Below are 22,429 nucleotides of genomic sequence, written 5' to 3' on the forward strand. Positions count from 1 at the left end.
TGGGGGTGAGGAACTGGGAGAGCTCCTTGTCTAGTGGGAGTAAGAGCATTCATTCATTCATTCATTCATTCACAGCACTGGCAGCTGTGCCTGTGCTGGGCTAGGGGTGGGGTCCAGGCCTGCTTTGCCTGGTTTTCCCAGAACAACACCATCTCAGTGTGGGCTGCAGGACCCTGAGTGGCCCAGAGGAAGAATCAAGGAACTTTGATTCATCAAGTGGATGAATGAAAGCTTTCCAGAGCAGCTGACAGTTCTGCACAAGCTACGGTGTTGTAGCTTGCAGGAATTGCCCGTGCAAAGGCCCAGAGGCAGGAGGCTGGGGCAGAAGCAGGACGGAGTGTGGAAGGCAGACTGGCCTTGAGTGCCAGGGAAGAGGTCTGGGCTGCGTCCAGCGGTCTCGAAGGGGCAGTGGTTGCCTCTGAGGGGCGGGAGCAGGTATTAGCTGGGAAGGGGCGGGAGGGAGTGTTCTGAGGTGATGGAGATGCTCTATGTTGAGAGAGGACTGTGGGCTACATGGCTGTATAACATTGTCCAAACTCCACAAATAAACATTTAAGATTTGTGACTTTACCGCACATAAATTTTACATTTAAAGGAAAGAATCTTCATGGCATACATGTTGAAGTGTTCAGAGGGACATGTGCTGTTGTCTGCAACTTACTTTGAAATACATTAAAAAAAAAAAAGGGATGGATTAACCGATAGGCATATAGCTATGTGATAAAGGAATTATAACACAGTTTTAATGGTAGAAGTAGCTGGTGGGTATAAGGTGACAAGAACGTTTCATAATGAATTACAGGGAGAAAGCCTGCAGCTCAAAAAAAGCCCAGCTTGCTCTCTTCACACCAACCTCAAATTTGAAGGGTCAGATCCATATACATCTCCCTGAATTCTCAAATCAGTCCTGTGAGGTGGGGATCATACCCATTTAACAGATGGAAATAACAAAAGGCACAGAGAGGGGAAGTGGCTGGCTCAAATTATACGGAGAACTGGGGATTGAGCAGGCTTTGAGCCTGATGTTGAGTCCAGTCGGGGCACATCCTGCTGGCTCAGGACACCTGGAGTGAGCAGGGCCTGCCGTGGAGCTGGACATGAGATAGATGCATTTGGGGATGTTCCCAGCTCACCCATCTAGGGGCCTAGTAGGGGTCTCCAGGAGTAGGCCTAGACCAGGGGCTGATAAACCCCAGCTCATGTGACACCATCCGGGGCTGAGCACAGCTCTTGGAATTAGCCACAAACCGCAAACCCTTGTGGTTTTGGGGCTCAGTGCCCAATTTGCAGAGCCAATCTGCCTGGTCTCTTATAATTATATGGTATTTCCCTCCCTGGGTTTGGACTCCGGCTCCAGCCGCTATATAAGGGGCCTGCGCCCAGACTCAGCGCAGAGCAGAGGGGCCAGTGAACGGGACCTCTCAGGACTGAGCTGCAGGGACATCCCAGGGGTAAGGAGGAGTCTGTTCCCCTTTCAGGGTCCAGGCTGACAGGGGGAAGCTGAGGTCTGCTGCTCGCCGATGCCAGAAACCCCTTCGTTAAAAAGCCCATCTTTTTAACTGCAGGTGGTGGCACCTCATTGAACACAGAGATATGGGCGGTGGGGTTAGGACGAGGTGAGGAAGACAGAAAAGTTCTTACACATATTAGTCCTTCATATTCTAGTATAAATGAGTGCCTCTGGGACTCTCTTGGGAGAAGTGGGAGGAGGGAAAACACTTGGGGGCTTGGTGACCTTCCAGAGAAATGGGAGCAGGGAAAAGGGAAAGAGGGTGAATATGGGGGAGGGGCTGAAGCCGACCATTTCACAGTTTGGTCCAGAAGTGAGGGGGTGACTCTCGGAGGCTGGAGAATGGGTAGGCTAGGATGATGGAGTGAGAAAAGTGGGGGATGGCACTGAAGGCAGCAAAATGAAGTTTCCTAGAGGCTAACCAACTCACCCACACATGCAGCTTCACCGCTCCACTCACAGCCCCTTATCTCATAACTAAAGACCCACTTCTTAGAGGTCTGGGATTAGAGTCCCAAAACAGTAACACTAGATGCTGTTTATTGAGTGTCTGATATATGCCCGATGCAATGTGTTATGATTAGGAAACAAAGGTTCAAAAAGGTAACGTCTTGCCCTCACTGGTTTGCTCAATGGGTAGAGCGTTGGCCGTGGACCAAAGGGTCACAGGTTCGATTCCCTGTCAAGGGCACGTACTATAGTTGCAGGTTTGATTCATGACCTGGGTTTGGGAGCTGTGGGAGGCAAGAGATTGATGTTTCTCTCTCCTTCCTCCTTCACGTCCACTCTTTCTTAAGAAATCAATGGAAAGATATCCTTGGGTGAGGATTAAAAGAAAGATAAAGTCTCTTGTGTAAGGATTACACCCAAAGACCCAGAGCCCTTTATCTTAACCAAGTGGTATACAACTGTCTCCTGCAAAGAGGTGGGAGAAGGTGTTTGCTGGCTGGAAGCATGGACGGGTGGCTATGTGAATGTTTTGATAAGTGGATGAACTGATGGAAGAATGAATGGAAGAATGAACGGATGGATGGATATATTACTGGCTTGTTGGCTGGCTGTCTCATGGATGAATGGAAGGACAGATGGGTAAGATGACTGAAGAGGGGAAATGGACAGTTGGATCAGTAGAACAGTTGGGTGAGTGGATGAATGAGTGGTAGGATGGCTGCCAGGATGGGTGAAAAGATGGATGGAGAGGGAGAATTGATGGTTGGAGCAGGAGTTGGCTGAGTGGCTGAGTGGATGGGTGGGTAGGTTAATAAAGGAGTAGATGCTGGAGAGATTTCCCCATAGCCTGCTTCCTCCTAGTTTGCTGTTCTGGTTGAAATCCTCATGACCTCTTTTCCTGAAACTTCATTTAAAAACTTCATCTTGGGCCGAAACCGGTTTGGCTCAGTGGATAGAGCATCGGCCTGCAGACTGAAAGGTCCCAGGTTTGATTCCGGTCAAGGGCATGTACCTTGGTTGCAGGCACATCCCCAATAGGGGGTGTGCAGGAGGCAGCTGGTCGATGTTCCTCTCTCATCGATGTTTTTAACTCTCTATCCCTCTTCCTTCCTCTCTATATAAAAAAAAAAAAATCAATAAAATATATTAAAAAAACCCACACAAACAAAACAAACAAACAAAACAAACAAAAAAAAACTTCATCTTGGGAGATGATCGAACATCCATGTTCTGGAGCAGTTTAGTTAATGGGTCTGCTTTGTATCTCCAGATTAATTTCAGTTTGAAAAACTCAGAAGGTGGTAACAGAAATTCTGGACTCTGCCCCACTGTGTGACCTGGGATCCTTTCTGCTTTCTAATCATAGCACATTGTATCGGGTATATAATAGACACTCAATAAACAGGATCCTGATGTGTCTCTTGGAAGGAGGTGACTAGTTCCATTTGCTGGCCAGGAAGATGGTGGCCATTCACCACCATCTGATGCACTGTCTCCAGCAGGGAAGCAGCGCCAGCATGTGGACGGCTTGGTGTGTGGCTGCTCTGTCTGTGACAGCTGTGTTCGGCCAAATTAAAGACTCAACCGTGGTCCTCAGGATGACCAAAGATGTGCTGAGCAATGGTGAGTCCATCCCTGGCAGTTCTTTCTACTCTGAAGTTCCAAAGGATCCCCTTCCTCACTGGCAGATTCTATAGCAGATGGATGGGTGACTTCTCTCTGGGCTGTAGTTTCCCCTCTTTCCTTTTAGTTACTATTTCCTGAGCACCTCCTATGTGCCAAACATCATGTTGGGAACTTTATGCACGAGGCAGTAGAGAGCAGTGAGTAAGAGCTTGAGTCCTGGAGTCAGTCTTCCGGGGGTTCAGATACTGACTGTGTGACCTTAAGTCTATGAGTCTCAGTATACTCATCTGCAAAATGGGTGCAATCAAAGATCCCATCTCAGAGGACTCATATGAGAATTAAACAAGTTGATCTTTTGGTGAAAACTTAGCACAACTCCCGGTAACATAGACAGCTCTCAAAACCGGGAGCTATGATTATTCCTGCCTCTAATCTCCCTGTCCCAATTCCCATCCAAGGCTATTAGGAGAATAAAAGTGAGGTCATTTCCTATCTGAGTGTCACAGGCCTCACTTTCTTTATCCATCCAATGGGGACAGTAACTGTGGCCTTGGCTATTTCCCAGGAGTCAGTGGGATAAGCAGGAGGAAGCAGGTTTTTGAGCTATAAAGTATGGAGCACTTGGAAGGGAGGGTGAGGAAGCACATTTATCTGGTTCTGGCTGAATGCTGTTGAAATCTAGTGAATGTGTGAGCAGGCCAAAGCCAGCAGCTAACGAGCTCCGGGGGACATCAGGGCTGCTGGGACTTCCCATTTGACCTGGGCATTTACCTACGGGAAAAGGGGGGGCCCGGCGAGCCAAGCGGGGCTCCCAGGTGGTGCCTGGGGGCTGGAGGTGGAGAAAGGGAGGGACCCCTGACACGCCTTTGCTTCTCCGCAGCCATTTCCGGCAACCTGGAGCGGAGCGATGCTCTCCACTCAGCCCTGAGGGAGGTGCCTGTGGGTAAAGCTGGTAGCGGAGGTGGCGGGCCTCTCCTGGGGGGTCTGCTTGGTGGAGGTGGAGGTGGCGGGGGAGGTGGTCTTCTGGGGGGCCTGCTTGGTGGTGGTGGTGGAGGGGGTGGCGGGGACCTGTTGGGTGGAGTTGGAGGAGGCTTACTAGGTGGCAATGGTGGGGGGCTGTTGGGTGGCAGTGGCAGCAGTGGTGGGGGGCTGTTGGGTGGCAGTAGTGGTGGCCTTCTGGGTGGTAATGGTGGTGGCCTTCTGGGTGGTAGTGGTGGTCTGCTGGGTGGTGGCCGGCCCCATTATGATGACTACAGAAGCATGGCCTACCCCCGAGGTGCTGGTGGTGTTCCTTACAATGATTTTCATGTCCGAGATCGCCCCCCAAAGTATACGAAGGGCCACCAGCTGGGCGGGAATTACAAGTATGGTCACATCGACACCAATGACAACACCGCTCAGCTCGGGGGCAAATACCGATACGGTGAGATTCTCGAGTCTGATGGGAACGTGAGAGACCTCCGGAATGGCGACTACCGCGCGGCTGAGAGTGATCTTGGCCGCAGGGACCATAGGCTGTATAAGTCAGCCGAAGGCGCAGCATCCGTGGGCAGGCTTCACCGGCGAGAGCTGCGGCCGGGAGAGATCCCGCCTGGGGTGGCCACGGGGGCCCTGGGCACAGGCGGTGTGCTGGGCTCTGGCGGCATACTGGCAAACAACGGCATCCTGTCGGGCCAAGGTGGCCTGCTGGGCGGAGGCGGTCTTCTCGGTGACGGAGGACTTCTCGGAGGAGGAGGCGTGTTGGGCGTGCTCGGCGAGGGAGGCATCCTGAGCACGGTGCAAGGCATCACGGGGTAAGGAGGGTCTGAGATCTCTCCATCAGGCCCCCCCGGGATGAATCTCCAAAAGGGGGTCACCTTGGACCTGTAGGTGGAGGAGGGATGGTTTTCAGAGCCTTGGGCACCTCAGGGCTTGGCCTCGGGCCTTGACGTCTTTGAGAACCTCAAGTTGGATGGTGTTGGGTCTTGTCATTAAACAGCCCTGAATGTGAGTCCCAGCTCAGCCTTGTAGACTTGTGTGTGACTTTGGACCATTCCTTTCCTCTGAGTCTTAACGTTTCCACCTGTAGAACCGTCAGAGTAACATAGTTTAGGTGGAAAAAAACCCAAGGATTTAAAATCATACACAGGGTGGGGCCAAATTAGGTTTACAGTTGTGAGTACGTGAAACAGAGTTTATGCTCACATTATTATTTATTAATTATTGTATTATTTTCCATATGAACAACTGCAAGCCTACTTTCCCCCTACCCTGTATATATTATAATGTCAACTCTGCCCAGCTTCCTCCTCACACTCACTGTTTCATTAAAAAACAGTTGGAATGCCTGCTATGGTTTGGGCACTGTGTTGGCATTGGGGACAGGGCCCCATGGCTAGCCAAGGAAAGACATATCTCCTGTCCTCATGGACATGGATAACGACGCCTGGAAATAGCCCTCCCACTGCCTCAGCGGTAAGGAGCTCATGGAGAGCCGAAACCAGTTTGGCTCAGTGGTAGAGCGTTGGTCTGCGGACTGAAAGGTCCCAGGTTCGATTCCGGTCAAGGGCATGTACATTGGTTGCGGACACATCCCCGGTGGGGAGTGTGCAGGAGGCAGCTGGTCGATGTTTCTCTATCGACGTTTCTAGTTCTCTGTCTCTCTCCCTTCCTCCTCTCTGTAAAATATCAATAAAATATATTAAAAAAAAAAAAAAGAAAGCTCATGGAGAAATGAGGATGTGTACAGTGGTGAGGCAGGGGGGCTTCCTGAAGGAAGAGGACCTTGAGCTGAAATCGGAGAATGTGCGGGAGGAAACCAGGCCTAGAGGGGCAGGGACAAGCCAAAGGAACGGCATCTTTAAATTGAAAAGAGTCCTAGAAAATACATGGACACGCAGAGGGGGCCTCTGGGCAATGGGAGTAGGGGTCATGGCATCTTTTGCCTTTATTCTCTGTGTTTTCCAAGTTCTACCCACAAACCTCAGGTCTCTATAGAGTCAGGACGACTGAACGGGACTCAGCCAAGGAGAGTGTGAGGGAGGGCACTCCCCGGGGAGTGGCATGGCCGCAGCGGGGTGTGTGTGTGTGTGTGTGTGTGTGTGTGTGTGTGTGCCCTGTCCTCTCATCGCTCTTGGTCCTGTGCAGGCTGCGGATCGCGGAGCTGACCCTCCCTCGGGTGTCCGTTCGGCTCCTGCCCGGTGTGGGCGTCTACCTGAGCTTGTACACCCGCGTGGCCATCAACGGGAAGAGGTGTGTGCCATCAGCCCTGGAGGGGACCCCAGCATCCCATGGGGGCCCCTTCCCTACACGTCAGCCTCTTTGTCCTTACTGTGGGGACTAATAAGGTCCAATGTGTTTCCACCCAGGGCACGGCTTACACCCGTGGGCTCAGGCCATCTTTAGTCCCTGTCAGCAGTGAGGGCGGTCTGCGAGACGGTTAAGATCTTAGGGGACAGCCTGGGTTCAAATCCTTTTAAGCAGTGCGACCGTGGGCCCGTCCCCTAATGTCACTGAAGCTGAGTGTCTTTACCTGCAATGGGTGTACTGACATCCCCTTTTCCACGCGGCTGTGGCCACTGGCGTCTGCCACCCTGAATAGTGCCCGCCGCCTGGGAGATGCTTACAGAGGACCTCAGCGTGGACGTGTGCATTGATTCCTCCGGACGGGTTGAGGTCATGTCTAGAAAGTTAGGTCACTGGGTGCTCACCTTAGAAACCAAAATTTACACTGAAGCGGCCAGATTATGATGATCTCTGAACGCATAATACTCCGGCCACTCAGTGTACTTCTCTTGAACGCCTCATTTATTTGATATCAAAGATACTATAAATTGTGCACCTGATCAGTTTTCCCCTTGGCACTGGCTGATAGAAAGCTCAGGACAAATAGGTGGTTGATCTCCAGCAAAAGCCTAGAATACTGTTGGTACCCATTGGAGATACAAATACACCGAGGGGCCAGATTATTATGCGTTCAGAGATCATCATAATCTGGCCACTCCGTGTATTTGCAGAGTGCCTTTATTGACCCCTGTCCCCAGCCTTAGAAGCTCTCGCAGACTGAGGAGGGACACAGATTTGTTCACAGATAACTTGAGGGCCTGGGGAAGTCTTCCGGATTGGGATCCCTAGAGATGAGAGAGGAGCAGGATCGATTCATAATAGCCAGGGGCAGGGCAGGGAAGGGTGAGAGGTGCCAGCAGGGCTGGCTGCGGCTGAGCTGCCCGGAGGCTGGGGGTGACTCTCTGTCTCCCCGGCCTCATGGTCTCCTCCAGTCTCATTGGCTTCCTGGACATCGCCGTGGAGGTGAACATCACGGCCAAGGTCCGGCTGACCATGGACCGCACAGGCTACCCGAGGCTGGTCATCGAGAGATGCGACACCCTCCTGGGGGGTATCAAAGTCAGGCTGCTGCGGGGGTGAGTACTGCGCTGTGGAGTGGAGCGCCTTGGGGGTTGGTGGCACGGGCCCTTATGGTTACGAGCAGGGGTTCTGGGAGCATCCTGGGGTCCAAATCTCAGCTCCACCAGCCCTTGCAGTGTGCCGTTGAGCAATTCTGTTGCCCTCTCTGAACTCCGGTTTGCTCATCGGTTACCTGGGGGTGAGTCTCTTTCCTGTTGGGATTGAAATAATGAATGTAAAGCCTTAGGGCAGCACCTGGCACCTTTGAAGAGTTTCGAAATATATGTCTGACGGGTTTGTGTCCATGGGTGCCCCAATCCAAGAGATCATTTCCCATTGGGTTCTGTCCAGTGCAAACTTGGTTGGGAGTGAAATTTTTCCTATTGCACCCGCCCCACAAGGCGGCCAAGTCCCCACCCTCTGACCAGAGAGGTTTCAAGTGTCTGTGTATGGCCAGCACGCTCCCTGCATGTGCCCCCCCCCCCCCCGGGATGGTCTTGGGTGAGAGCACCTCAGGCAGCTCAGAATGGAGCCCCTTCGTTCACTCCTGGGCTCTCATCACGGGAGAGCCCTCTTCAGCTTTTCTCTTTGGGGCCTCTGTTCTCTCTCTGCTCCACAATCCCCCCTCCCCTCCGTGTTATCCATCTCTTGGCCCAGTTCCCCCCGGCTCTCATCTTAGCTAAGCTCTGGAGCAGAAATACTCATTGCACAACTCAAACCCAAGGATGTCTGATTCACGTGAGCTTCTCTGAGTCTTTGTTTCTGCCCCAGGGTGGTAGGGAGGAGATCGGCCCTGGTATTCCATGAGGGGAGGCGGGAGGACAGCCCACAGAGACCTCACAGATTTCTGAATTCACATCTCCACTGGGAAATACAGTTGGTAATAATACATGGTTCAAAAAGAGACAAAAAGGAAGGCACAGCGTGAGGAGCCTGCCTCCCATCTGCCCCTTCTCAGCAAGCTCCCCTTCCAATTTCTTTGTGCAAACGAAGCAAACACAAACGTGAATTTTTACTCCCCACCCGCCCTTTAGCACAAACGGGCACATGCTATTAACACGGCTTTGCTTTTATTTTTTATTTTTATTTCTTCGATTTGGAGCTGTTTCTGGGTCCTTCGGGAGGATTATGCAAAGCTGCAACCAACAGTCCATTCGAGGAGGGCCAGCCGAGCAGGAGGGAACAACATTTGCAGTTAGAAGTCAGGAACATCCCAGCCTGGGCTGGGCCCGCTGCAGAGCTCAAGAAACATTTGTTTGTTGGATGAGTAAATGCATGAGTGAATGGGTGGATGAGGGAATGAAGGAATGAATGAATGAATGAATGAATGAATGAATGAAAAGTCCCCAATTTGCCTGACTAGCCCATCCAGCTAGACTAAGGTGAAGGCGCACTGCCCCCGCAGCTTTCAGGGCAGTTTCCAGCACTGACAGGTTCTCTCCGGACAGGGCCTGGCCTGGGACCCCGAGTGTGCCCAGCGTGGTGAGCCCTCCTCACTCTGCTCCCCTCTCCTCAGGCTTCTCCCCAACCTGGTGGACAACTTAGTGAACCGGGTCCTGGCCAATGTCCTCCCTGACCTGGTAAGAACCCATCCCGGGTCCGGGAGCAAGGAGCACTGACTTCCCTAGACCGAGGGGCCACAGCTCCACCCCCAACGCCGCGAACACGCGGGCGGCCCCGAGGGCACCAGGGGGCGGCCCCGAGGGCACCAGGGGCGGAGGCGTGTTCTTGGGTTGATCTGAGGAACTCGGAGGGACAGGTTGGTGGAGGGAGAAGGAGGTGGAGCTTGGGGACCACACGGTTCTGAGTCTGAGTCCTAGCTCGGGCACCTCCAAGCTCTGTGACAAATCACATCACCTCTCTGGGTCTCCGTTTCCCCATCTGTGAAACGGGGGTCATGAGGGAGCCTTCCCCGCGGGGAGCGGGGAGGACAGTGCCGAGCCCCGAGCAGGTCAGTCAGCATGGGCTCCGTTTAGCTGTTACTGGTGCACACCCTCCGCGGCCCCCTGCGCGGCCCCCAGAACGGCGTGCTTTTACCCCACAGCTCTGCCCCATTGTGGACGTCGTGCTGGGTCTGGTGAACGACCAGCTGGGTCTGGTGAACTGTAAGTTCTTCCTGCTTCGTTTCATCTACTCGTGCTGGCCCCGGGCCCAGCCCCTGGGACGAGGACTCAGGGAGCTGGGGCGCAGGCCCTTAGAGTAAGGTGACCAGACGTCCCGCTGTTGGGACAGTCCCAATTTTTAACAATTTGTCCCCCGTCCCGCGGCGTTTTTAAAAAGTCCCGATTTTTGGAATTTTTTAAAACACCGCGGGATGCGGGACAAATTGTTACAAATCGGGACTGTCCCGCCAAAAGCAGGATATCTGGTCACCTTACCTCAGAGTGCTGTGTGGCCGATGCCTTGAGGGAGAGCCTCCCTGGACTTCCCTCTGGTCCCCAGGGGCTGCGGCTCTGGACTAGGAGCCAGGAGGCCGGGTGGAGCCCTGGCTCTGCCCTGGCTCTGCCCTGGCAGGTGTGTCCCCCCCCCCCCCCCTCCTCTCTATGAGGAGGCGGTTGGCTTCCGCCCACAGAGGGCCTGGAGAGCGAGTGGCAGGAGACACAGGGACACTGTCCAGGTCCCAGCGCCAGGCTCCAGCTCCACCCGATCCAGGGTTTCCGAGCGAACGCCCCTAGGGCCAGCCGGCCCCACAGGGTGTGCAGCCGCGCGAACCTCAGCAGCGAGGTGGCACCGCGCTGAGCGGGGCCACCTCCGCAGCCACACAGGGCGGCCCCTCCGGGGTGGGCCCATGTCTCTGGGGTTTCCAGGCAGTTTGAGGCTGGCTTTCCCAGACAGGTAAACTCACTCTGTTGTGGCCAGAAACAGGGGGGAAGAGCCCGGAGGGTGAAGCTGTTCATCACAAGTGCTGGATCCCACGGAGCACAACACTGCTTCTGGCCCAGCACACGGGACTTGGCAGCTTACAGAGCGTATCCACACCAGGACCTCCCTGCCCCCCTCCCCACAACACAGGCCAAGGAATTATGTTAAACCGGTTACAGAGGAGGAAACGGTAGCTCAGAGAGGCGCAGGGTCTTGCCTGAGGTCACACAGCAAAGAAGAGGCAGAGTTGGGATTTGAGTCCAGAATTCCTGCTCTCTCCACGGTGCCTGGAGCTGGAGCCTTGCTGCCTTGGGACACAAAAAGGGAAGGTGTCCGGGAGGGAGAGGGTACCTCCCCATGACCCTCCCCCCCTTTTCCTGCAGCTCTGGTTCCTCTGGGGATATTGGGAAGTGTCCAGTACACCTTCTCGAGCCTCCCGCTTGTGACTGGAGAATTCCTGGAGCTGGACCTCAACGTGAGTGACTGGACTTGGGGGCAGGGGGAGGGGCCCTCTTCCTACCGGCGGGGGCGGGAAGGAGGCTTCGCTGAGTGCTGAGCAAGACCCCTTTGTGATCAGATCGGGCCCTCCTAGGAGCCACGGCCAGCACTTCAGTGCTTACTGTGTACTGAGCTCATTTCTAATCTAACCTCTGGCAGCCATTAGAGGGAGGCCTCTTACTGAGGAAACCGAGGCACAGAGAGGGTCAGCCCCTTGTCCAAGGTCACTGCTAATAAATGTAAACGTGGGATCTGAACCCAAGCAATCTGGCTTCTCACTACTAGAGCCACTGCTTGGGCTTGGTTCTCCTGGAGCCGTGGTCGGCAAACTGCGGCTCGCGAGCCACACGCGGCTCTTTGGCCCCTTGTGTGTGGCTTTTCCACAAAATACCACGGCCTGGGCGAGTCTATTTTGAAGAAGTGGCATTAGAAGAAGCTTAAGTTTTAAAAAATGTGGCTCTCAAAAGAAATTTCCATCGTTGTACTGTTGATATTGGGCTCTGTTGACGAATGAGTTCGCCGACCACTGTCCTGGAGCAATGAATCTGGCCAGTAGTGTGCTGGTAAGCATTCACAGCTGGCTCTCGTTATTAGAAAGGAAAAGCCTGATTTGTAACATTTGCTGACTTCCATGGTATAAACTCTCCCACCACGGCCAGTTTCAAGCTGCCTACTGACTCCCTGAACACCGAGTTGAGGAGAGATGTGTGGACTCGGCTCTTGTGAGCTGGAGTGCTCCAGCACACGGCCGAATCTGGTCCCTAACTGTGCACGGGGCTCACACACACACACAAACTTCCCATGGGCCGACGAACACAGGTGCTTCCCCATGTGCTCCCTCAGATACAGGGTGCAGGCGCACACCCCTGCTCTCATGTACACAGCACGCCTGTGCGCACGAGCAGGTGCACACCTGGTAAATGCATCAACTCTAGCCATTCAAGAGCTACTTGCTGGTCACTGCTGTGTGCCAGGCGCCGGGCTGGGGCTGGAGGTGCAGTGGGGCACAGGGCAGGATTTCTATTGGAGGGGACAAGCCACCCAAGAATCACTCAAGCAAATGTACAAGTATAGAGGGTGAGCACTGTGAAGGAAGGCTCCGGGCTCTCAGAGCCTTCAGCAGGGATCTGACATACCCACAGAGATCATGGAGGGCTTCCTGAAGGCGGGGGCACTTGAGCTGAGACCTGCCAGATGAATGGAACATGCAAGAGGAGAGTGTGGGGGAGGGAGCCGTGTGTGGGAGGCACCATGGTGGGGGTGCTGAGGGGGTGGCAGGGACTGACAAGGCCCTAGTGGCTGCTCTGTAAAGGGGGGGGTGAGGGGGAGAGTGGCTCGAGATGAGGTGGAGAGGCCCCTAGGGTAGACTAGACAGTGTCTTGTAGGCCATGGACAAGAGCGTAGTCTTTAGAGTGTAGATACACCAATGTGTACTGTGCAGGTGCATAAACATGCTAACGCATATGGCAGGACTGAGGTGGGGAAAGGATCGATGTCATACATGTATTTAAAATATAGGGCAACATACCATGGCTATAATTATAAATGGTCACCAAGTGGGAACTGCAGAGACCCTCTACCATCACAAATTGAAGAAGATCTCGGGCCTAAATGAAAGAGTCACTCAGACCCAGTGGGTTTAATCAAGGAAGGCTGCCTGGAGGCAGAGTCAGGGCCTCACCTAGCCTTCAGCCTCCTTCCTCAGCTTCCGTCCCTGCACCCCTCCCCGTGACCCCTCTCCTCTCTGTTTCTCCAGACTCTGGTTGGGGAAGCCGGAGGAGGGCTCATCGACTACCCCCTGGGGCGCCCAGCCAAGGCTCCCAGGCCAACGATGCCCGAACTGCCCCCCATGGGCGACAACACCAAGTCCCAACTGGCCGTGTCTGCCAACTTCCTGGGCTCAGTGCTGACTCTCCTGCAGAAGCAAGGGGCACTGGACATTGACATCACCAATGGCATGGTGAGTCATGGCCCCACGTGGGAGTGGGGCAGGCTGGGCAGCAGAGAGCTTCCAGTTGATCCTGTAGTCCCCATGGCTGTGGGGAAATTGCCATAAAGTGAGATCTATAGACAGCCCACCCTTGGACGCATCTCCAGTTCATGGATGTGTATCAGTTATGTCCGTGTTTACCCACGCATGGTGCCTAGGAAGATTTTAAGTGATTCACAGACATGGCATTAAACAACATCAAACCGTATGGTGAGAAAGCTTCTCACTATTCCATTTTATTTAATTTCATTCCAATCCTTTGTAAAAAGCATTCTATGCATACATTTGTATGTATTTCCATGTAAATGCTTAGAATCCTTTCACCTGGTAAGCACTCATACTGAGTAACTAAAAGGCATCTCTATATAGATAAAGAGCCAGGGTCCATAATGACCAAGGCTCCACCGAACATCGGAAGTCAGTGCTAGGTTGCTATGGCGACCCAGCACTGACTGCCGAGGGGCTGAAGATCAGGTCCAGAGAGAGGCCTGCAGAGAGAGAGGCAGGGTCTGAGCCACAGCCTCCATGGCAGCTGTTGATCAGCCCTTGCCTCTCTCTTTCTCTCCTGGCTTCACCGGCAGCCACACCTCTGTTTCTCTCTGGGCCTCCTTCAGGGCTGCTGATCAGTCCCTCCTCTTTGATTAGGCCCAGAGTTAGGCCCAGAGACCTGACTGGCATAGAAACCAACCAATTAGAACCTAATCTGGATGAACTTTGAAGGCAGAACCTAAGGTGTGGGCTGAGGAGGGGTTTTAAGGGCAATAGCTGTTTGGTTTACTTTAAAGTGTAAGAAAGTGGTTCAATTTTTTCATGACTGGTTTGGTTGTATAATGCATATGGCTGGCTATCAGTCCAAATATAGAGGTTATGTGTTTTTGTCTGCCAAGAGCATCTCCTTCTGCTAAATAAGGCTCCCTTCCTTCCCCCTCCCGCGCCATTTAAGCAATCCTATCCTATATAATCTAACTATAACACTTAAAGAGTAATATGCTAATTAGACCCGGCCAACCGGCCATCTTCCAGACGTCCAACTTCCTTCCAGACAAAGCCATGGTGGTGGGGTCCAAGGCAGAGACAGTTAGGGGAGATCAGGCTGGCAGGGAAGGGCAGTTGTGTCGGGGGGAGATCAGGCTGGCAGGGCAGGGCAGTTGGGGGTGAGATCAGGCTGGCAGGGGAGGGCAGTTAGGGGCAATCAGGCAGGCAGGCAGAGGCAGCTAAGGGCGATCAGGCAGGCAGGCAGGTGAGCAGTTCGAAGCCAGCAGTCCCAGATTGTGAAAGAGATGACCACCCACCAGTTTAGTCCTGATCCCACAGGATCTAAACTGGTGGTCGGACATCTCCCAAGGGGTCCCCGATTGGAGAGGATGCAGGCTGGGGTGAGGGAACCTCCCCCATGCATGAATTTCGTGTACCAGGCCCCTAGTATGAGAATAAAACACTCTTGGGTATGTTCTAGACTCATTTTCTCTCCAAACCTTTCCTTCTGAAAAATTTCAAGCCTTCAGCAAAGTTGCAAAATAGCACCATTAGTGCCCAAATATCATTCACCTAGATTCTAGTTACTATTTTATCATATTTGTTCTGTAGCTATCCATCCACCTGCCACCTATCTACCCATCACCTGTTGTTGAACAATTTGAGTTTTTAGAGATGTGACATTTCACTCCATAAACTTCCATATGTATCTCATAAGAACAAGATGTTCTCTAAAACACCACCATACCAATTACGTCACTCTTTGATTCCATTTGTGCCAGGATGTAGTGTCCTCTTTTTAACTTGGAAGGAACAAGCACGCCACCCCCCACCCCTGCCCGAGGCCTCCACAGACAGCAATATCCGTGGAGGGGGTAGGGCATTGTTCTGTTTATTGCCTTTAGTTTTATAGTTGCCATCTCTGTCAACAGATACTGGCTGTCCACTCTTTAGTATTTGAGGTTTGAAAAAGTTAGTCGATTTAAAGAAGATATTAAGCTCTAGCTGGTTTGGCTCAGTGGATAGATCGTCGGCCTGCAGACCGAAGGGTCCCAGGTTCAATTCCAGTCCATCACTGTTCCTACTAACATGACCAGATTGTGGGCTCAATCCCCAGTAGGGGGCGTGCAACAGGCAGCCAAATGATGATTCTCTCTCATCATTGATGTTTCTGTCTCTCTCTCCCTCTCGCTTCCTCTCTGAAAAAAAATAAAAATAAAAAGGAAAAAAGAAGATATTAAGTAAACAACAGTGCAGGTGGTTCAGGGATGTTGCAGAATCATGCATTTAACCAACACTGGTTACCCATGTGAGCTCACACTGCACTTTGTTTTAATAACCAATTGCATTTTTAGAGGACAAAGAGTTGTCTCCTTCCCTCTAAGGCATGCCTGTGGTCAGCTTAAGTGCCAGCCTTGTCCCTGTAACCACAGAACAGCTCCCGTGGTCTACACGGTGGCTGCCTTAGACAGGCAGGGCCTCCCCGGGGGGCTTTACGGGGAGAAGATGCCCCCCCGCCCCGGTTGCTGAGAGCCTGAGGAGGTTACGCACTATGTCAGCAGCTCCCATCTGTCCCAGAGCCTCAGGGACTCACATGCCTCTTCTTGTCCTGCAGTTTGAAGAACTTCCTCCCCTCACCACGGCCACGCTGGGAGCCCTGATTCCCAAGGTACGTAAGGCAGGAGTGTCTCCTTCTCTTCAGCCTCCCCCTCCCCCCAGGAGCCGAAGGGAAGACACTCAGCACCAGGATGGGGATGCTCTGCGCCCCCCCCCCTCCCCCTGTAAGACGCCTCACATTGTGGCCTTTCTCATCCCAGTTGGGTAAGGTGACCAGACATCCCGCTTTTGGCGGGACAGTCCTGATTTTTAACAATTTTTCTCGTGTCCCGAGGTGTTTTAAAAAAAAGTCCAGATTTTTGGAAAGATCGGGACTTTTTTAGAACACCGCGGGACACGGGAAAAATTGTTAAAAAGCGGGACGTCTGGTCACCTTACAGTTGGAGCATCTAAAGGCAGGAAGGGCTAAGCTTTGTAGTGACACAGACCTGGGCTGGAGTCTCCACTTTCCTGCTGGCCTGGGACACCTTGCTGGGAGTTTCCCTCAGTTTTCCAATCTGAAACATGATGAGAACGTACCCTATGGATGTGGTCATGTAACGGCATTGTGAAGGCTCCGGGGACTCCACCGCAGTCAGTACCAGTCTCGAGCATTGTCAGGCATTGGGCACTGAGCCTCAGTCTTTGCTGGCATCATCACCTCCATTCTCACAAGGGCAGCCCTTGCTCACACCCAGCAGCAGGCTGGCGCCTTTACGAGAGGTTTTAAGACTCCAGTGACCTTGGAGTTCCGCAGGGGCCTGCTCATGCCGGGGTCTCCCCACAGGTGTTCCAGCAGTACCCGGAGTCCATGCCGCTCACCATCCGGATCCAGGTGCCCAGCCCGCCGTCCGTGACGCTGCAGAAGGACAAGGCCCTGGTCAAGGTGTTCGCCACCTCGGAGATCATGGTGTCCCAGCCCAACGACGTGGAGACCACCATCTGTGTCGTCGACGTGGTGAGTGTCTGGGGTGTGGGCGGCCCGTGCTCGCGAGGGGTCCACAGGCCTTCAGATCTCCACGCCACACCACAGTGACTGCAGCAGACGTGGCTACGGGGCCAGGTGATCTGGTCCAAGTCCGTCTTTGGCACTTCCAGCTGTGAGCTCAGGCACCTCACCCCCTCTCTCTGGATTGCTTTCCCTCTGCCACGGGGTAAGGCAGCAGGGAATCATTAAGACATTTCGTAAGCGATCTAAAAGTGCTGGCTATTGTTATCCTCACGGGTGCATACCACAGTGCCTGGCAAAGGAGGCCTTGGTCACGCCGTCAACAATATTTATTGTATACCGCTATGTACTATGCTTCCTATCAGATATGGGAGAAAGGAGGAAGTAGACAGATGGTCTGGCTCTCTTGTCCCTGGTACACAAGAGGGAATAGACACAAATGCAACTTCCACAACTATTTCATAGGCAGGAATCCCCTTAAAATCATGCGGCTCCTCTCTCAAAAGGCTTTCTATCAATCCTGAAACAAACCAGTTCCCTCACAAGGGCCCACAATATCCTTCCCGAGCACACCCTGCCCACCTTTCAGCTCCCCAATCTTCCCTCCAACACAGTCCCACCCCAGGGCCTTTGCACATGCTGTTCTCTCTGCCTGGAATGTTCCTCCAGATATCGGTATGGCGCACACCCTCATTCCCTTTAGGTCTGCTCACATTTCCCCTCCTCAGAGAGCTCTTTCTCTGCCCACCTGTCTAAAATATTCTCACCATTTCCATTCTCTCTTTCTCCCTCCCTTCCTCCTCCCTCCCTTCCTTTTTACTCTCTCTCTTCCCTGCTTTACTTTGCTTGTATCCTTAATCTGACATTGTATTAACCTGCACCGGTTTGCTAGTTTACTGCTGGACAAAAATGCCAATTGTTTTCTTCACCGCTGGATCCCAGAGCTTAGCATAGATAGGGTCCAGCACATAATGCGTGCTTAGTAAGTACTTGTCAAAGGAATGTGTTGTATCAAATGCCACCCCTACCCCCACCCCCACCCCCACCACCCCTGATTAAAACTTTGGACTCAGACTTTTGGGTTCTGTCTTGTCCGCTATGTCTTCCCAGGTTCTCTGCCCAGGGCTCAAGACCAAATGGGCCACTTCCAGTCCGGGAGGGGGGGCATGCTAAGCCCCAGTGTGGGGAGAGGCTCTCATTGTCAGATGAGAGATTCAGAAGGCGAATTCTCACCCGGGGAGGGGCGTTGGCCGGCCCTGACTTGGCGCTTGTTGACTAGTCCCAACTGTGTGGAGATTTCCCCGCCGACAGCCCAGATGCTGGCTGCATCCAGCTCAGAACACTGCCTGGCTCTCACCCCCAGTGCCCGAGGCCTCTCCAGCCCACTACCCCGCCGGCCTGGCTCCGTCCGTCCCACGCAGCCTCCAGGAGTCCTGCATCGCCTTCCTCTCGGGCCTCCGCTCTGTCCTTCTGATGCCAAACTCTTCCTGCCCCAGCGTTCTGCACATGCCCTTCCCCCTGCCTGGCCCCTGCTCATGCCTTCCTTTTCCTGTGGCCACATCGTACCTACCTCCAGGCTCGGTTCAAAGGCTTTCCTCAGGGAATGATCTGCATGCCCCGTAGGTCCCTGCCCATTTATACCCGGAGCCTCCTCTCCATCATCCCCACGATCATCATTATTGTTATTGCTAATAATGTCAGCTGAATTGGTTAGGGGCCTCATGTTTTTCACATGACCAACTTACTTTATTTTATTTTGGGGTGAGGGAGTCAGGGAAGCAGACAGATTTATTTTATTATTATTATTTTTTAACAAGGCTTCATGCCCTCGGGACCTCTTATGCTCTTTCATGGGGGGAGAGGTGAGGGCAATTTTGACTGACAGCGTTAATGCCCAATCCCATCTGCAATGGCTCATCTGCAGCAGGTCTCCTAGGCTGCAGGCCACCCCACCGGCTCTGGGAGCGCTTGTGAACACCCAGGCCCATCTCTGGCTTCCTGAGGCAGTTGTCTTTCTGCGAGGTGTTCACTCAGCCCTTGCTGTGACTTACTAGTGGACAATAACTAAGGAGGGCAATTTGTTATTCCTAGCCCCTCCCCTCCCCTCCCCTTCCCTCCCATGGGCGAAAATCCACTCTGTGGTGAGGTTACGGGTGGTGTCAGCTTATAGAAGGAGGTTTGACCACAACCTCGGGGAACAGCCTGTCTTTATGCTCAGTGCCCCTGGGGCCCCTAGCCGGTGCCTGGCACCAGGAGCCCTCGGCAGGCAGCAGCCAATGCCCGATGGCAGTGACGTTCCCTCTCCTTCCCTCTCCTCCAGGACACGGAACTGCTGGCCTCCTTTTCCGTGGACGGCGATAAGCTCATGATCGACGCCAAGCTGGACAAGTAAGCAGGTTTGCGGCCTCGGGCCCCTGCCCACCAGAGTCCTCTTCGGTGCTGCCAGCTCACGGAGGGACATGGGGAGGGCTTAGAGGTCTCCTGGCCTGGCTGTCAGAGCTGGCCAAACGCAGGAGGCTGCAAAGGTAAACACGGGCGGTGACTGCAAAGCCAGGCAGGCGGGTGAAGCAGCCGTAGGCCTAATAGAAGGAACCTACGGCCAATAATAACAACATCAACCGTGATAATGAGCCGGTGAAGATGTGTGCGGGCTCTGCACGGGGACCCACCTGCATTCCCCTGCTTAGGCTCCCCGTGGCCCTGCGGAGGCGGGGCTGTTACTGCAAAGAGGAGAAAACCGGGGCTCAGAGAGGGCGCTTGTCTACTCGGGGCCGCACAGTGAGCACAGAGAAGGGCTGTGAGCCGACCATGGTCTGTCTGGCCTGGGGCTGCATTGAATGGTTACAAGCACCGGCTTTGCAGCCAAGAGGCCTGGTTCCCCATCCCACTGTGACCGCTGAAGCCTGCACTGACCTTGCCTCTCTGCAAATCGGTCTCCTTACCTAAACTCGGAGATACCGGAAACTGTCCCATTCTCACCCGCTCACCGTGAGCATCATCATAGCTTCATCTACCGGGTGTTGTCCCTGTGCCAAGCATTGAGCGGGGCCTGAAATGTGTCTCAGTTCACTTACTTCTTGATCTCGGCCTGTGTGAGTGTTATGATGATTCCGACCTCATGGTAAACGAGGTTAAGTATACAAACGTCAGCACGTGCCTCGTTCATACGTTTCTCTCCTTACAAGTATTTACCAAGCCCCACAGTTGGGGTTGCTCACAATCGGGTGCCTTTCAGAGCTGCCCAGGGGTCTGTAAGGGGGTAGCGTTCGACCCGGGGCCCGGATGGGAAGGGCCGTGTGATGAGCTGGGGTGTCCGGCAGTGCGGGCAGCACAGGCCACCTTGGAGGGGCAGGGAAGAGCTGGGTGTTGTGGGGAGGCGGGAGGGGATGTCAGGATGGAATAAAATATCTGTTTCTCTCCTGCTGGGAGCTCCAATGACTCTGCCCGTGAGCGGGTCTGGGCTGGCCTCTCTCGGGTGAAATTGTCCGTGTGCTGATGGGATAAGGTGACCGGACGTCCTGCTTTTGGCGGGACAGTCCCGATTTTTAACAATTTGTCCCGCATCCTGCAGCGTTTTAAAAAAGTCCCGATTTAAAAAAAAAAAAAAAAAAAAAAAAAATCGGGACTTTTTTAAAACGCCTCGGGACAAATTGTTAAAAATCGGGACGTCTGGTCACCTTATGATGGGATTCAGGTGCAGAGAGACTGAGGCCCTCCTCGGGCAGAGAGAAACCTGAGCCCAGGCCTCGGGCCTCCCTGCCCAGAAACAGCCGCCAGGAGCACAGGCTCAGGGTGCGAGGCCTGGGCTCTCCCTCCCAAGAAGCCGTTGCAAGTTACCCTGGAGCCTCAGGTGCCCCCTATCTACACGCCCCCCCCCCCCCCACACACACACACACAGGGTTGCTGAAAAGATCCAACAAGATAGTGATGATCGCACATGTATACATGGCACTTGCCATCGCCAGGCACAGCTCTAAGGGCTTTACTGGAATCATCTCATTTAGGCCTTGGCTCCGCCCACTGTGCAGAGGAGGAAACGGAGGCCTGGAGACGTTAGGTGCTTTGGCTCCCAGGTGGTGCTCTGCGCTCCGAGCCTGAGTGTGTGGTAGATAGCACCTGGGCATCGCGGCTGGCACATGGTTGGCGCTCAATACGTGGAGACCACCACCGTTCTGACTAACTGCCCCCAGGCCGAGAGAGGCCCTCCTGTGGACTCTGGTGGGACGGGGGGAGAGGGATGGAGGGGGGCTTCTAAGAGCTTAGTGCCATGCAGCCCCCCACGATTCAGGCCACCGCTACCTCTGATGGGCTGTGTACTTTGTCTGTAGGACCAGCCTGAACCTCAGAACCTCAAATGTGGGCAATTTTGATGTAAGTACCAAGCTCAGGCCCCGGCGCGATCTTCTGGGAACGGCATTCCCGTGAGACTGGCTGGGGGGGGTGGGGAAGGAGAGGGGAGGGGGAGGAGGTAACGAACTCCAAAGCGTTGGCATCAGCCCTGCCAAGCTTTATTTCACAGGTGGGGAAACTGAGGCCCACGAGCCCGGGAGGGGCAGAGGACGGAGTCACAGCTCCAACTCTGCCTATGGTGCTGCCCATTCTGACTGGCTGCCCCCGGGGAGGCTGCTCGGCCCAAACCCCTTCCCTCAGAGTGGCGAGGCCAGGACGCAGACCCATCCCGTGGGACCCCTTTCTCCCGGATCAGGGGGCTCTGCCTTGCCACGGACTCCCTTATGACCTTGGCAACACCAACCCCCGCTGAGCCTCAGTTTCCTCTTCTGTAAAAAAAGCAGGTCTGGATTTATTTCTAACCTCCCTTCCTTCCCCCACTTTCTGGAATCCTGCGTTTCTAATCCGAGACACTCCTTTTCTAGGGTTTCATCCTGTTTTGGCTCTGTTCCTTTGGGTCCCCACTGGGACTATCTGTCCCAGTCCCATTAAAGCTTCAGGAATGCCCCTCCTCTTTATTTTTACAAACTGACAAGGACACAGATACCTGCCTCCTGGGACAAGCGTGGGTGGTTCCCACGGGCACGGAAATAGTCAAACACCCACCGTGTTGCCGTTTCTTGAGCTCTTTCCACCCAAACAGCTCTAGCCCCTGGCCAGCTTCATCTTCTAGATGGAGAGACTGGTGCTCAGAGAAGCAGGCCAGGCCTCACCGCTGGTTTCTGGTCTCTGGGGCTAGAGCTGGGATCTCCGGACTCTAAAGAGAAAACGAAGCTAACAGTGAGATCAGTGAATATTTGTGGAGCAACGGTGATGGGCACCAGGCACCAAATCACACTTAAAACAAACCCATAAGCTCTTTTCATGGAATCCTCCCCCACAAACTGGTCATTTGGGTACAACCATTAGCCCGTGTCCCAAATAAGGAAGCCACACACAGAGGAGTTAAGTGACTTTGTCCAAGGTCACAGAGCGAGTAAGAGGCAGCGCTGGGAGGTGAGTTCCGTGCTCTTGTCACCGTAGAACCGCCTGGCACTGGGCCACGGCCGGGGCTCTGCGTATGGGAGCTCAGCTTGCCCACCCTCGGAGGGAAAAATTATCCACTCCCATTCTCAGACGTGGAGCCAAGGCTCAGGGAAGT

At 53.7% G+C, this 22,429-nt stretch overlaps 1 protein-coding gene across 1 annotated transcript in view; it reads left to right on the forward strand.

The window, feature by feature from the left end:
• Positions 1-1,409: 1,409 nt before the first annotated feature.
• BPIFB4 (BPI fold containing family B member 4) overlaps positions 1,410-22,429 on the forward strand; it is a 24,501-nt gene continuing 3,481 nt past the window's right edge. The window contains exons 1-14 of the mRNA XM_084886976.1: positions 1,410-1,451; positions 3,460-3,583; positions 4,467-4,529; positions 4,863-5,379; positions 6,713-6,817; positions 7,843-7,986; positions 9,486-9,549; positions 10,014-10,074; positions 11,215-11,306; positions 13,086-13,289; positions 15,910-15,963; positions 16,678-16,848; positions 19,160-19,227; positions 21,168-21,210. Of these exons, the coding sequence (XP_084743102.1) occupies positions 3,478-3,583; positions 4,467-4,529; positions 4,863-5,379; positions 6,713-6,817; positions 7,843-7,986; positions 9,486-9,549; positions 10,014-10,074; positions 11,215-11,306; positions 13,086-13,289; positions 15,910-15,963; positions 16,678-16,848; positions 19,160-19,227; positions 21,168-21,210 (1,692 nt within the window). The 5' untranslated portion in view covers positions 1,410-1,451; positions 3,460-3,477. The remainder of the gene's footprint in view (positions 1,452-3,459; positions 3,584-4,466; positions 4,530-4,862; positions 5,380-6,712; positions 6,818-7,842; positions 7,987-9,485; positions 9,550-10,013; positions 10,075-11,214; positions 11,307-13,085; positions 13,290-15,909; positions 15,964-16,677; positions 16,849-19,159; positions 19,228-21,167; positions 21,211-22,429) is intronic.

This window comes from Pipistrellus hanaki (genome assembly GCF_964339955.1).
Source record: "Pipistrellus hanaki genome assembly, chromosome: 6".
NCBI classification, from domain to species: Eukaryota; Metazoa; Chordata; class Mammalia; order Chiroptera; family Vespertilionidae; genus Pipistrellus; species Pipistrellus hanaki.